Source organism: Myotis daubentonii, chromosome 4, assembly GCF_963259705.1.
Source record: "Myotis daubentonii chromosome 4, mMyoDau2.1, whole genome shotgun sequence".
NCBI lineage: Eukaryota > Metazoa > Chordata > Mammalia > Chiroptera > Vespertilionidae > Myotis > Myotis daubentonii.
The window spans coordinates 70,955,096-70,967,904 of record NC_081843.1 but is presented as its reverse complement, the minus strand read 5'-3'; the positions used below and the strand labels follow the sequence as shown (position 1 = coordinate 70,967,904).

Below are 12,809 nucleotides of genomic sequence, written 5' to 3'. Positions count from 1 at the left end.
GGACTGAGATGACAAGATGAATAAGATACCTCCCCCTCACTGAGTATGATAGGCTGAATAATTGTTCCCTAGGATGTTCATGTGCATGTTACCATATATGGCAAAAACTTTGTAGATTTGATCAGATTAAGGTTCTTGAGATTACTTTACGATTGTACTGGAGTATTGAGATGGACCCAAATGCAATTGCATGTGTCCTTATAAATGAAGGTACAGGGAGACTAGACAGAGACAGGAGAGAAGGCAGTGGGGCAATAGAGGCAGATTAGAACAGTGTGGCTCCGAGCCAGAGCATACTGCAATCTCCAGAAGGTGGCCGGAGCAAGGGAAAGATTCACCCCCTGCCACTATGGATGGAGCCCGGCCCTACCAACCACTTGATCTTGGCCCAGTGATACTGATTTGGTCTTCTGGACCAGAACTGTGAGACAGTAAATGTGTGTTGTTTCCAGTCACCAAGTTTGTGGTAATCTATTACAGCAGTCATAGGCACTGAATACACTGAGGCACTAGACCAGCGGTTCTCAGCCTGTGGGTCGCGACCCCTTTGGGGTTCGAACGACCCTTTCACAGGAGTCACCTAAGACCATCGGAAAACACATATATAATTACATATTGTTTTTGTGATTAATCACTATGCTTTAATTATGTTCAATTTGTAACAATGAAAATACATCCTGCATATCAGATATTTACATTATGATTCATAACAGTAGCAAAATTACAGTTATGAAGTAGCAAAGAAAATAATTTTATGGTTGGGAGTCACCACAACATGAGGAACTGTATTAAGGGGTCGCAGCCTTAGGAAGGTTGAGAACTACTGCACTAGACATTTAGTGAAAGAGACAAACGCAAAGCTAATAATTATGGTTCAGTGAAAGCCCTATTGAAAGGGTGTGGAAAAGGAAGTGGGGGTACAGGGGTGGAGCATTAATCCTGGCAGATCATGTTCTATAATGCTACTTAGAGAATATGAACTTAGGCTTAAAGTAAAAATAACAGTTTTCCAGCCCGACCAGCATGGCTCAGTGGTTGAGTGTCGACCTATGAACCAGGAGGTCATGGTTCGATTCCTGGGTTGTGGGCTCGATCCCCAGGTGGGGGCATGCAGGAGGCAGCCAATCAGCGATTCTCATCATTGATGTTTCTATCTCTCTCCCACTCCCTTCCTTTCTGAAATCAATGAAAATATATATATTTTTAAAAATAACAGTTTTCCAAGCAAGGAAGATAATGCAACAATACAAAAACAAAAAAAGCGTGGTGAGTTTTATAATACAAAACTGTATTTTGAAATGCATATTTTATTTTAGGAAATAGTAACCCCTAAAACAATTTTCTTTGATTTTTAAAATTTTGATTAGTCCTACTTATCAAAAATGAGTATAAATTTTTTTAAAAAGGAGTGCAAGGCTATGAAGCATTCTTGGAAAGGTGATATCATATACACTATGAATAGATAAAGGAATATCCTATTGTAACAAAAGTATAAAGAATAATTATTATCTCTTGTCATTGCCAGACGCTGAGGATTTTTGAGAAGTTACTATATGGAAATTTTGATTAAAGCATCTCAACAGTACCTTAGCTTAATGAGCTAGGGAGAGATTATTTATTCTACTTATACAAATAATTATCAGCCTCTTAGATTGTAATAGAAATAGACAACACTTTCAGTAAAAATATTTCTCTTCTCTTTTCCCATTTTATTTGGATTATAAGAATTTTGCCTAGAAATTTTTGGCCAAGGAAAAATAGAAAGAGGTAATTTCTCTGTGTTCTTTTGTCAAAATTAAACACTAGAAGTATTAAGGATGACTGAACAAAACATGTGATACTGTGTTGGGTAATCCCTAGAAATTTTGTAGACTGGACAGAATTTGAATGAGTTTTAAAATCTATTTTCAAAGTTGATTTAAGTGCCTGAAAGAGAGAATGGTAAAGAAAAGATGTTATAAATCAGATGGAGATTTACTATGACGTGAATCAGGTATCAGTGATTTGGCTGTGAGAACAAAGAGGGGGACCAAATACATCATAAAGGACAGTTGGTTTATCCAGGACCTACAAGAAAAGTAAAAGTAAAAAGGCAGATGTTGATTTTGTTTCATTTTCCAGAGCCAAGAAATAGCATTAGCTAATTACTAGATACTGAGAATTTTATTCCTACATCCTTCACAGCATTATCAAACATTTCAATTTTGTAGGTAAAAAGGCATAATAATGGCATTGCACAAAGCACTAAGGGATAAAATTTATAAATGATGTCTTAGCCATAGTCACTTGGTTTCCTGTGGAAGCCCAACATTCACTCCCTGCCTCAGCATCTCCAGCTCACCTGAGGGCCATGTAGCTCTCAAGCCCTCCCCAGGTCTCTCCTGCTTCTGGCCAAACATTTGGCAAATGGAGCCATGCCCATACTCCAGTTAAAGATAGGTTTGTAAACTCAGCCAGTCAGGGAGGTCTCACCTCGTGTATTATTTTGGCAGAGGATTTTATGATATAATTGTCTCCAAAACCAGTCTAGAATTCATTGCTCAATATGCAAATAGACATGGAACTGAAAGAGGTATTAGAAGTCATTTACACAGATGGCAATATTGTTTGTGTCTTTGTTTTTCATCAGTTCTGTTGATAAAACTCTAAAATATTCATATCCACCAAATTATGCTCATATCCACCAAATTATGCTTAAATAATGGGTGGCACATAGTTTAGGAAATTCTCTCATTATTCCTATGAGCATAGTTTCTTCCTCTTTTCCCCCTGTGTATATCATTTGGATAATAACCTCTAGGAACAATACACATGCTAATATTCACTTATAGGAAGATTCGTTTTAAATACAATTTCTACTTTTCATTTTACTGCAAAACAAAATATTTCTGCAACCATTCTAAAAATGTATTTCTTGCTCAGTTTTATAATCAGATATCCAAAAATTTTATGTTCATTGGTAATATCATTCATTTATATAGAAATATACCTTGCCATTAATTTTCAAGGATTTTTCATATGTTGTATTCATTGGCTACCCTGTTAACAAAAATATTGTCTTATTCCGTCTTTATCTCTCTGGCTTCTATCCATGCCAGCCTAATCCTGGACATTTCAGTCATTCCCAAATTATTTGGTCTGCTAGTCTCTAGACAAGAAATTACTCCTGTTTGTCTCCATTTGACAATAATAGGGAAACTAGGCTGAAAAGTAACTACCATTTTAATCAGCCAGTATACCAAGGTGAATTTTACAAAAACCACAGTTTTGGGGATACTATGCTAATTTATATAGAATTATAACAGATCTCATCCTTTTCCCAATCTAACAGGTGTAAGAGAAACAGTAGAATATCTGCATCAATGCTTTTTCTTTTTTTAAGTATAAATAGTAAAATTGTCTTTTGCTATTCCTATAGCTGTGTGTGTGTGTGTGTGTGTGTGTGTGTGTGTGTGTGTGTGTGTGTGCCATTGGAAGAAGGAAAATACAGTTTCTATTCTAGGAAGAAAACAATATGCTGCTGTAATTAGCTATAAGACTTTGCTAAGATTGTGACTATTTGACACTAGGTAATCAGGTAGTCACCTTAGGAGAGTAAAGATTTTGATTGACTCAAGATAATATACCTAGTGTTACCATCTAAAATTCAAAAAGAAGCCCACTCTGTAAAGGCAGACTAAAAACCATTTAAAAACAGACTAGGGAATTCAGAGGTTGATTTGAGCCTTTGGTAATCATGTAGAATAGAATCTTCCGCCCCCCCCCCCCCCCCACACACACACACACACACTTTTTTTGCTACTTCCACAGATCAAATGAACACGCACGTGATTTTTATTTTATTTTAATTTTTGAAGAAGAAGTTGCCTCCTACCACAGTGAGGAACACTCAGTCTTTTTGACATGGTAGATATTTCCTATTCTACTCCCTATTACAACCTAATTCCAAAGTCAACATTCCCCTTCTGCCTCATAATCAAAGCTATCACATAGTTGAGTTTACTGTACTTTTAGAAATTGTAACTTTACCTGCTTTCAGTCAGATTCTCATTTTGTTATTAATAGGCCATTTTCCTCCAAATTCCATTTTACTTAGTTACTCTTCATAATAGAATCTGTCTCTAATTTTTAAAGCATAATTGAAAGAAAGTAAGTAATCCTTCTAACCAAGCTCAAGCCACTTCATATGTAATATTCTGTATGGGAAAATCCATTTTGGATCTATATGTTCTACTGACATCACATTTTCCACTCTTCCATTTGGAACTACAATATGGTTTATTTCTTGAGGTTTTGCTTCAACAAGTGTAATTTTGTCATTGCATAACATGAGTTTTTAGTACTGTACAGTTCATTTCTTTTGATCTTTCAGCAAGTACTTTTATCCAGAAAACAGCTTGTAATCTATTTCTTTCTCCTTTTTAAAAAATATATATATGTATTTAAGATATATTTTCATTGATTTCAGAGAGGAAGAGTGAGAGAGAATAAGACAACAATGATGAGAGAGAATCATTGATGGGCTGCCTCCTGCACTGGGGATCGAGCCTAGGGATCGAGCCTGCAACCTGGGCATGTGTCCTTGACTGGAATCAAACCCAGGACCCTTCAGTCCACAGGCTGATGCTCTATCCACTGAGCCAAACTGGCTAGGGCTGTGGCCTATTAGAAAGAAATAGAACATCTAAAGAAGCATATTAAGCATCCCATGAAAGTTTGAAACTAGCAAGCCCCTTTCTTAATTGCTTTCCTTCATTTTTAAGGGATTGGTAAGGAACTCTTATTCCTGTTCCATGGATATTTATTTCACAATTAAGAATACACTGTATATTTTTAAATCAGTAGTTTTTAAAAATACTTAATGACATAACAATCAAAAACAAAATATAGCTTAAAAATGCTTTTCAGGCCCTGACCGGTTTGGCTCAGTGGATGGAGCATCGGCCTGCGGACTCAAGAGTCCCAGGTTCGATTCCAGTCAAGGGCATGTACCTTGGTTGCAGGCACATACCCAGTAGGGTGTGTGCAAGAGGCAGCTGATCGATGTTTCTCTCTCATCGATGTTTCTGACTCTCTATCCCTCTCCCTTCCTCTCTGTAAAAAATCAATAAAATATATTTTTTTAAAAAAAGAAAAAAATGCTTTTCAGGAAAAAAGTTACTATCTTTTTTATTTGTCTTGCTTATAGATATATAGATAATATACAGTAAAATTCATGATTCTTAGGTGTATAGTTTGATGAATTTTGGCAAACATTACAATCAAGCAAGGAAATATTTTCACCATCCCAAAAAGATTTTTCACGCCTGTTTTTAGTCAGTCCTCTCTTCCACACTCAGCTCTAGCAACCACTGATCTGTTTCAATAGTTTTGTTTTTTCCCCCAGAATGTCACATAAAATCACACAATATGTAGCCATTTGAGTCACTTCTTTCATGTAGCAGCATGCTCTTGAGATTCTTCCATGTAGACATGTGTCAGCATTTCATTGCTTCTAATGAGTAGTACTCTGTGTGTGGATGTATCATGTTTGTTTATCCATTCGCCTTATAAATTCTTTCACTGTTAATAATTATGTTATTATTATAAAAATATAGCTATTATTTTAAAGTACTTACTATGTGCCAGATACTATGGTAGACTTTTAACATAACTTAAATGATTTAATGCTGCAAATAACAACAATATTTTTTAAACAATAGATCCAGACTTTAGATTAAAATCCCTTCTCCTCCTCCTAATAGTTTTATGGCCTTGACAACCTCTAGGTTTACACAACTGTGTAAAGGAGATGATAATGATAATACCTCATAGGGCTGTTGTGAAGATTAAATGGGTTTGTACCTATAAGCACTTTTTAAATGCTTATAGGCTCTTAGTGTCTAGTAAATGTCAGTTATATTTTGTTGCATACTTTTAAACAGCCATATAAAGTAGGAGTTAGTATCCCCAATTTAAAGAGGAAACAGGCTCAGAAAAGTTTAGACTTCCTCAAAATCACATGATCACCAAAGTGATAGATCCATAATTTTAACCCAGCCTTATCTGTCTTCAAACTTGGTACACACTGCATGAAAAGACACTTCTTATTATTAAATTGAAACCACTGACTCTCTCTCTGACAATGTGGCAAACTAGATAATCCGAGGTATCCTTCCACTGAAATACAACTAAGTCCTATACAAATTACAAATGTTTTTGTTTTGTTTTTTCGAGTGCACACAAACCTGAATTTGAAGTTACTAGAATTCTTTCAGGCCAAGCAACAAGCTGAAGCCAAAGCAGGCACCTTGCTATGGGAGTAAATGACCAAAGAGCAGGGACGCCTGATATAGAAATGCTGCTTGAACACAGCCATTGGAAGACTGCCTTAGGCCTCTAGGACCTTGGGTAGTGCCCCCTGACTCAGGGAGGAAAAACACACAAATCCTTTTCAGAAGAAAGACCTTAGGTTTTTCAAGAACATGTTATTTTAATATTATTGAACTTTTCTACAAAGTAAATAAGAAAATATTCCCAACTAATTCTTTAAGGCTAACATAAGTTTGATTCTAGAACCAAAAAAAAAAAAAAAAAAAATAAGAGTTTGACAAAAAAATTACAGACCAATTTTATTCCTGAGCATAGGTACAAAAACCCTGGACAGTATTAGAAAACTGTATCTAGCAATGTATGTTTTAAGTATATATATATATGTATATATAGATATAGATATAGATATAGATATAGATATAGATATAGATATAGATATAGATATAGATATAGATATAGATATATAGATATATATATAGATATATATTGCATTCAAATATGGTTCAGTATGCTGTCCCAAGGACCTAAGTTATTTAAAAATGAACTGTCTCTACCTCAGCCTCACAGTACAGCATGGACATTTGGGTACAATGCTCTAGATGACTTTGAAGATGTGTGCTATCTTGCAGTAGTTTTCTAACCAAAGTATTCCGTAGAAGTAGACTTGGGCCAGCTGGTTTTCTTTATTTTAAAGAGTCTCTTTGAAGCAGAAAATTAAACTCTTCTTAAAAAGGTTTTGCTGTTAACTAAAGAGTTCCATTTCTATGTCAGACAGTGCTCTGACACATGAAGAAAACAAGCAAATTGATTATGTAAATAGGTAGACAGCTTATGAAACACAGACCAATGACCCTTGGAGTTCAGAGGATCAATGTTGTAAAACATAGATACTTCCTGACAGCTTGCACACAGGCTCTGTTGATCTGCAGGGAATCCTTATATATTGACTCAACATTTAAACTATATGCAGAGATAACATTCATAACAATTTAGGAGTGTAAGGTATTGTAAATGAATATTTATCCTAACAGTCATTATATAGGTATGGAGGAGTTGTGTGGCCACTAAACATTTTCTTTTCTGTTGAAATAAAATCCTAAATGGAGAGAATAAAATGTAAACTTTATTGGCACAATCGTTACTAATGAAAGACAGCCATAGACATCTCTCTGAAAGACATTTGACTGAACATGTATAATTATCACGTATCCCACAAGGATAATACAGCAAAGCAGCAGCAGCAGCAGCCGAGTTTATATTTGAACATCTCAGAGTACCCATTTTTGTATTTTCCACTACTTCAGGATGGACAGTACCATATGGCTTCCACATAAGTGGACCTGTTACTAATAAACGAGGACTGATGTGTCATTACGTTTTCAGTGATTCCTCTGTGAAACACCCTGGGTTATTTTACATGGAAGCATCTGGTTCACATGTGTACAGTGGTTATTCTGTGGTGATTGACAACTGTATTCCTCTAATAAAGTCCCAATTGCACAGATGTGAGCTCTTACCTTCTTATACAGACAAAATCTGCATTTGAAAAATCTTTACCTCGATCCCATATATGAACATCTCAATTTCCTACACATGCGCACACATACAACACTTTTACTGTGACTGGAATATAATATAAGCATTTCATGCAGTGTATTTCAATTGTTGAACAGATGTATGTCGGCGTCTTTATCTCTTTTTATGTTTGTTTATACCATGACATCTGTTTTAGATTGTAAGCTCAAAGAGGGTAGTGACCATGTCAATTTAATATTATGCAGACAGTGTCCAGTGGAGCATAATTCACTTTCAAATGCTTGCTAAGTATTGTCAGTCAAGGCGGTGATGTTAATGACTTTAAGGAAAAATAGAGCTTATAATCTGACTTTAAGCACACTTTTCACTTTAAGAAACGTTTGCTGTAATTGGCCCTGCTTTCAATTTCACACGTTATAATTACCCAGGGAACACATAAAGCTGTGTTGTTTTGAACAGAATTAGTTTATTTTATGTTAGAATAATTCTTTAATGATGTGTGGTATGAGATCTCAAAGCGGCAGAGTTCAGGCCCTGGCCAGATATCTCCATTTGTTAGAGTGTCATCCCATACACCAAGGTTGTAGAGTTGATCCCCTATCAGGGCACATACAAGAATTAACCAATGCATGCATAAGTAAATGAAACAACAAATCTCTCTCAATCTCTCTCTCTCTCTCTCTCTCTCTCTCTCTCTCTCTCTCTCTCTTCCTCTCTCTCTAAAAATCAAGTTTTAAACAAAGAGGCAGAATTCAAGGCAAATTTCATAAGGGATGTAGCATTTTATTTTTTAAAATTTTTTTAAAATATATTTTATTGATTTTTTACAGAGAGGAAAAGAGAGACAGAGAGTTAGAAACATCAATCAGCTGCCTCCTGCACATCTCCCACCGGGGATGTGCCTGCAACCCAGGTACATGCCCTTGACCGGAATCGAACCTGGGACCCTTCAGTCCGCAGGCCAATGCTCTATCCACTGAGCCAAACCGATTTCGGCAGGGATGTAGCATTTTAGCTGACCCTTCAAATGTAGGTAGGTTTGGGGCAAGAAATAATGAAGGGAAAGACATTTGAGGCAAAGGGAAAATGGGAAAGGAGTCATGCCTTGACCATTTATAAATTGTGAGGCCTTAGGCGAGTGAGTCATTCAAATATCTAAAGTTTTGGTTTCTCATCTGGAAAATAGAGACCATAACAGGACATAGGGTTATTGTGACAATTACATGAATAAGGAGCTTAACACAGTACCTGGAATAAGGAGAACATTAATAATGTTGCTATTACTCTGAGTGATAGACTAGCAACTTTGAATAGACTTTCAACAGAATTTTGATTGAATTAAAAAAAAGACATATACTAAAATATCAACAAGTGAATGGACAGGATAATTTTTATTTTACTTTTTCTGTTATGAAGTTTTTGAATTTTTTGTAATATGCATATACTACTTCGTATACCAAAAAATAAATGATTTTGTTATTCCTTGCATTCATTAGGATTAATATAGGATTTAGAATTTCTGTATTTGAAACCCAGTCTTCTTCTTAAGAAGCAAGTAGGGTAATTCATTATTTCTTTTAACCAAATGTTTATCTTAAGTAGTAACTATTTTATCCGAAGAAACATTTCAACACCCAAAGTAAGTTAAGAAGAGGAGATAATTACAGAACATGTAGTTTCATAACTTTGGATGAAACCTAAAAATTTAATAGATAATTTGTTACACCAGCAGCAAGAAACTAAACAGCTGCATCCACACTGGTGAAACTATCACTCCTGGTTGCCATTTCCGTAGCAATCTCTAACCTCCATCACTGGATATTATTTTCTGCCACCTTTCCCCTCTTTTCTTGATAGCCAGGAGTAGAGTTCTGCCTTCTTTCTTTGTGTGTCCTTATTTTCCTTAATTGCACCACTAGGTTGTGTTTTCAGTGTTGGCTTTTTTTTCAGGCTAGTAAATATTATATTCATGGGAAAACATACCGGCCAGGCAGGATGATGGACTTTTCAGAATTCATAACAAGTTTGAAAATAAATATTTGTCATTTGTAAAAATGATTAAGCTTCTATTTTGGTTGTGGGGAGAACTCTAAATTTACTCTGTTGACTTACCAGGGATATAAGAACTGTAGAAAAATGATCTCTATTCATTGAATGAAGTTTGTTGAGCACCTATTATGTACTAGGTACTAAGAACAAAAGAGTCTAAATCTATTTAAGCTCCTCTTGACTTCAGAAGGAGATGGGAATCATAAATGGAGCGCCAGGAATCTATTTCCTTCAGACTTGTCACTTCAGAGGGGTCCTTTTGTCTTATGCTAATTTAAAAAAATTAAATGGATCTCTGTGTTCTGGTTGTGCAGTGTCTACAGACTACAAACAAAATTATACAGGTTTTTCCAGGTCTGACTTTTTAATTGAAATACGTCAATTCTCTATTTTACTAAGGAGAGAAATCAACTCTTGAGACATTTATGGCCAGAGAAAAATGTTCAATGTGTTTTGAGTTGACATTAAAAACTTATGCATGTATTAATTATACTTTTATTCTGTATTGTATCATTTTCTTCTCCTGTGGACTATATTTTTAAATATTTAATTGCATGTCACAATAATTGTGTCCCTCTTTATGGTTATTTTAACATTGGCACTCCCAGAGGGTAGTAGTTGTCATGCACCTTAGCATTTCAGTGAAGGTGATGTTGTCTGAACTTGGCTTGCTCAAGATAAGATAGGACACGCCCCAGGTCTAGTGGCAGCCAACCATGGCTAATCAATTGTATGCAGTCCTGAGGCCAACAAGGGTCCTGTGTGGATTTATTTTTATTAACCTGTGCAGTAAGTGTGGGTGTAGGCTTTTTGAAATACTCATAATCTCAAAAGCATCATCAATGTTTGGGGATTTTAAATTGGTTATTCTTTTAAATTAAAGAAGCCATTAGCAGGAGCTCTTTTGTAGTTTACACAATATTAGCAGCTAATATTAATAGTTCAACTGTTTTGTGAGAAGTTATAAGCATTTTCATGTTCAACACTTTGTTTAAGCTTTAGACTATCTCCGAGGCAGATATTATTATATCAATTTTCCAGAAGAGAGAACGTAAATCCATTTAGGTTAAATAACTTGCCTAAGGTCACATAGCTAATAAGAAATAGACCGGGATTCAAATCTATGTGTCCTGACTTCAAGCCCTTCTCGTTCAGCCACACCAAGCTGGGGTGGCTCCTCTGCCTTTGAAGTTAGAAATATTACTCAGTATTGCTGGGTTGACTTGACCTAGTCTTAATTGCCCCTGAAGGCACGTTAATTGTGAATATTAACATATTTTATTTAGGTTCTATGAAGGACCACTGACAAGGTTTATACAACGTATAAGCTGTTCCTAAGCTGCCCTTCTGATTGAGCTATTTACCCTGCAGCTTTTTAAGGTTTTTTTTTTAATTAGTTTTTGAGACCAGTTAACAGTCAGTGACTATGCCTTTCGTCCTAGGACTCAAAAAGAACATTTACATAAATAGAGAGGCCAGTTGATTGAGGTAGTAACGGCAGTACTGAAACTGAATAAAATTTAGTTACTAAATGAAGATATGTAGATTATAAGTGTAAATATGAAGGTATGTGGATCAACAACTGCTAAAATGTGAAATCATTGTTAGTTATATACACCCACTTATTATCAAATGACCACTAAAGGGAATTCCTGGGATTGGAACTTTCTACTTTTGAGATTAAAACACATGTTAATAGGTAGAATTTAAGGGAGGCAAAGGGAGATGAAAATTGGGATCGAATAATTAAAGAAATGACTTGAGAAACCATCCTGATCTTGGCATAAAAATACTTAGAGAAAGAGCTTATTGTGTGTTTTTACCTTAATCATGAGTATTGCTGTTGTAGGCCCTTGAATTTTTGTGACCCAGAATAGCAACAGGTTAATTCGAAAACAGTTAAAGTAATTAAATTCCTTTCATCTTTCTTTATGTTCTAAAACCAATTCTGAAAGAGGAATTAACTTGTATTTTACGTATGTATCTCTTAGTTTTATTTTACTCCACATGGAATATTTTAGAAATAAAATCATCCTGATTTTCTTTTTCTCTAGGCTTGATCCTCCACTACCAGAGACTTTGCAAAAGGAGCTCAGCTCAACTGACAACATGTCGTTAGAGACTCTGAAAAACAGTAGTTCCGGAGACCTCTTTGATGAGATTTAACTGTCCCAGAAAAGTGCTTTGATGTTCACTAGACTATGTTTTCTATTCATTTTTTTAAACTGAAAAAAGTGAAATTTCAACTCAGCAGCAGCTATTACTTCATCTTACAATTTAATTACATACACACTGAGCTGAAACCATTGTGCAAAATGGATTACACGTGTATATGAAGATATGATTTGATGACAGTGGTCCATTATTCTAAACTATTCATTCAGCATGCCTATAATTATATAAAATCTCACTTTTTGTTGCAAAGGACACATTTATCTTATTCAGTTCACACGTATTACATGTGCGAGCTGTCTAACATCCTGTCTAGGAAGATTTTGGAAATATGACAAATAAAATGTCTACAGGTTTATGTGTTTTTTTAACTACTGTATTCAGAACAATTATGTCTGAGCATTTTATTTGTGGAATGATGTATAAAACCTATTTTTAGTTTGTACACAAACAACCTTAAAATCTGATGATACAATTTCTGATGCATTCAAGATTTCATATTCTTAATAAAATATGTTACTTAGCTTAACTTTTTTCTTTTTTTTTTTTTTAATTAAATCTTTATTGTTCAGATTATTACATTTGTTCCTTTTTTTTTTCCCCCCATAACTCCCCTCCTCCCAGTTCCCGCCCCACCCTCCGCCCTCACTCCCCACCCACTGTCCTCATCCATAGGTGCACGATTTTTGTCCAGTCTCTTCCCACATCTCCCACACCCCTTTCCCCCCCAAGAATAGTCA

The 12,809-nt window shown here is 35.4% G+C and overlaps 1 protein-coding gene across 3 annotated transcripts in view; it reads left to right on the top strand.

Moving 5' to 3' along the window:
* Nucleotides 1–12,598, top strand: part of XRCC4 (X-ray repair cross complementing 4) — a 201,042-nt gene extending 188,444 nt beyond the window's left edge. For all 3 annotated transcript variants that reach the window (XM_059694165.1, XM_059694166.1, XM_059694167.1), the window contains exon 8: nucleotides 11,952–12,598. In XM_059694165.1, the coding sequence (XP_059550148.1) occupies nucleotides 11,952–12,063 (112 nt within the window). In that variant the 3' untranslated portion in view covers nucleotides 12,064–12,598. The remainder of the gene's footprint in view (nucleotides 1–11,951) is intronic.
* The last annotated feature ends 211 nt before the right edge of the window (nucleotides 12,599–12,809 follow it).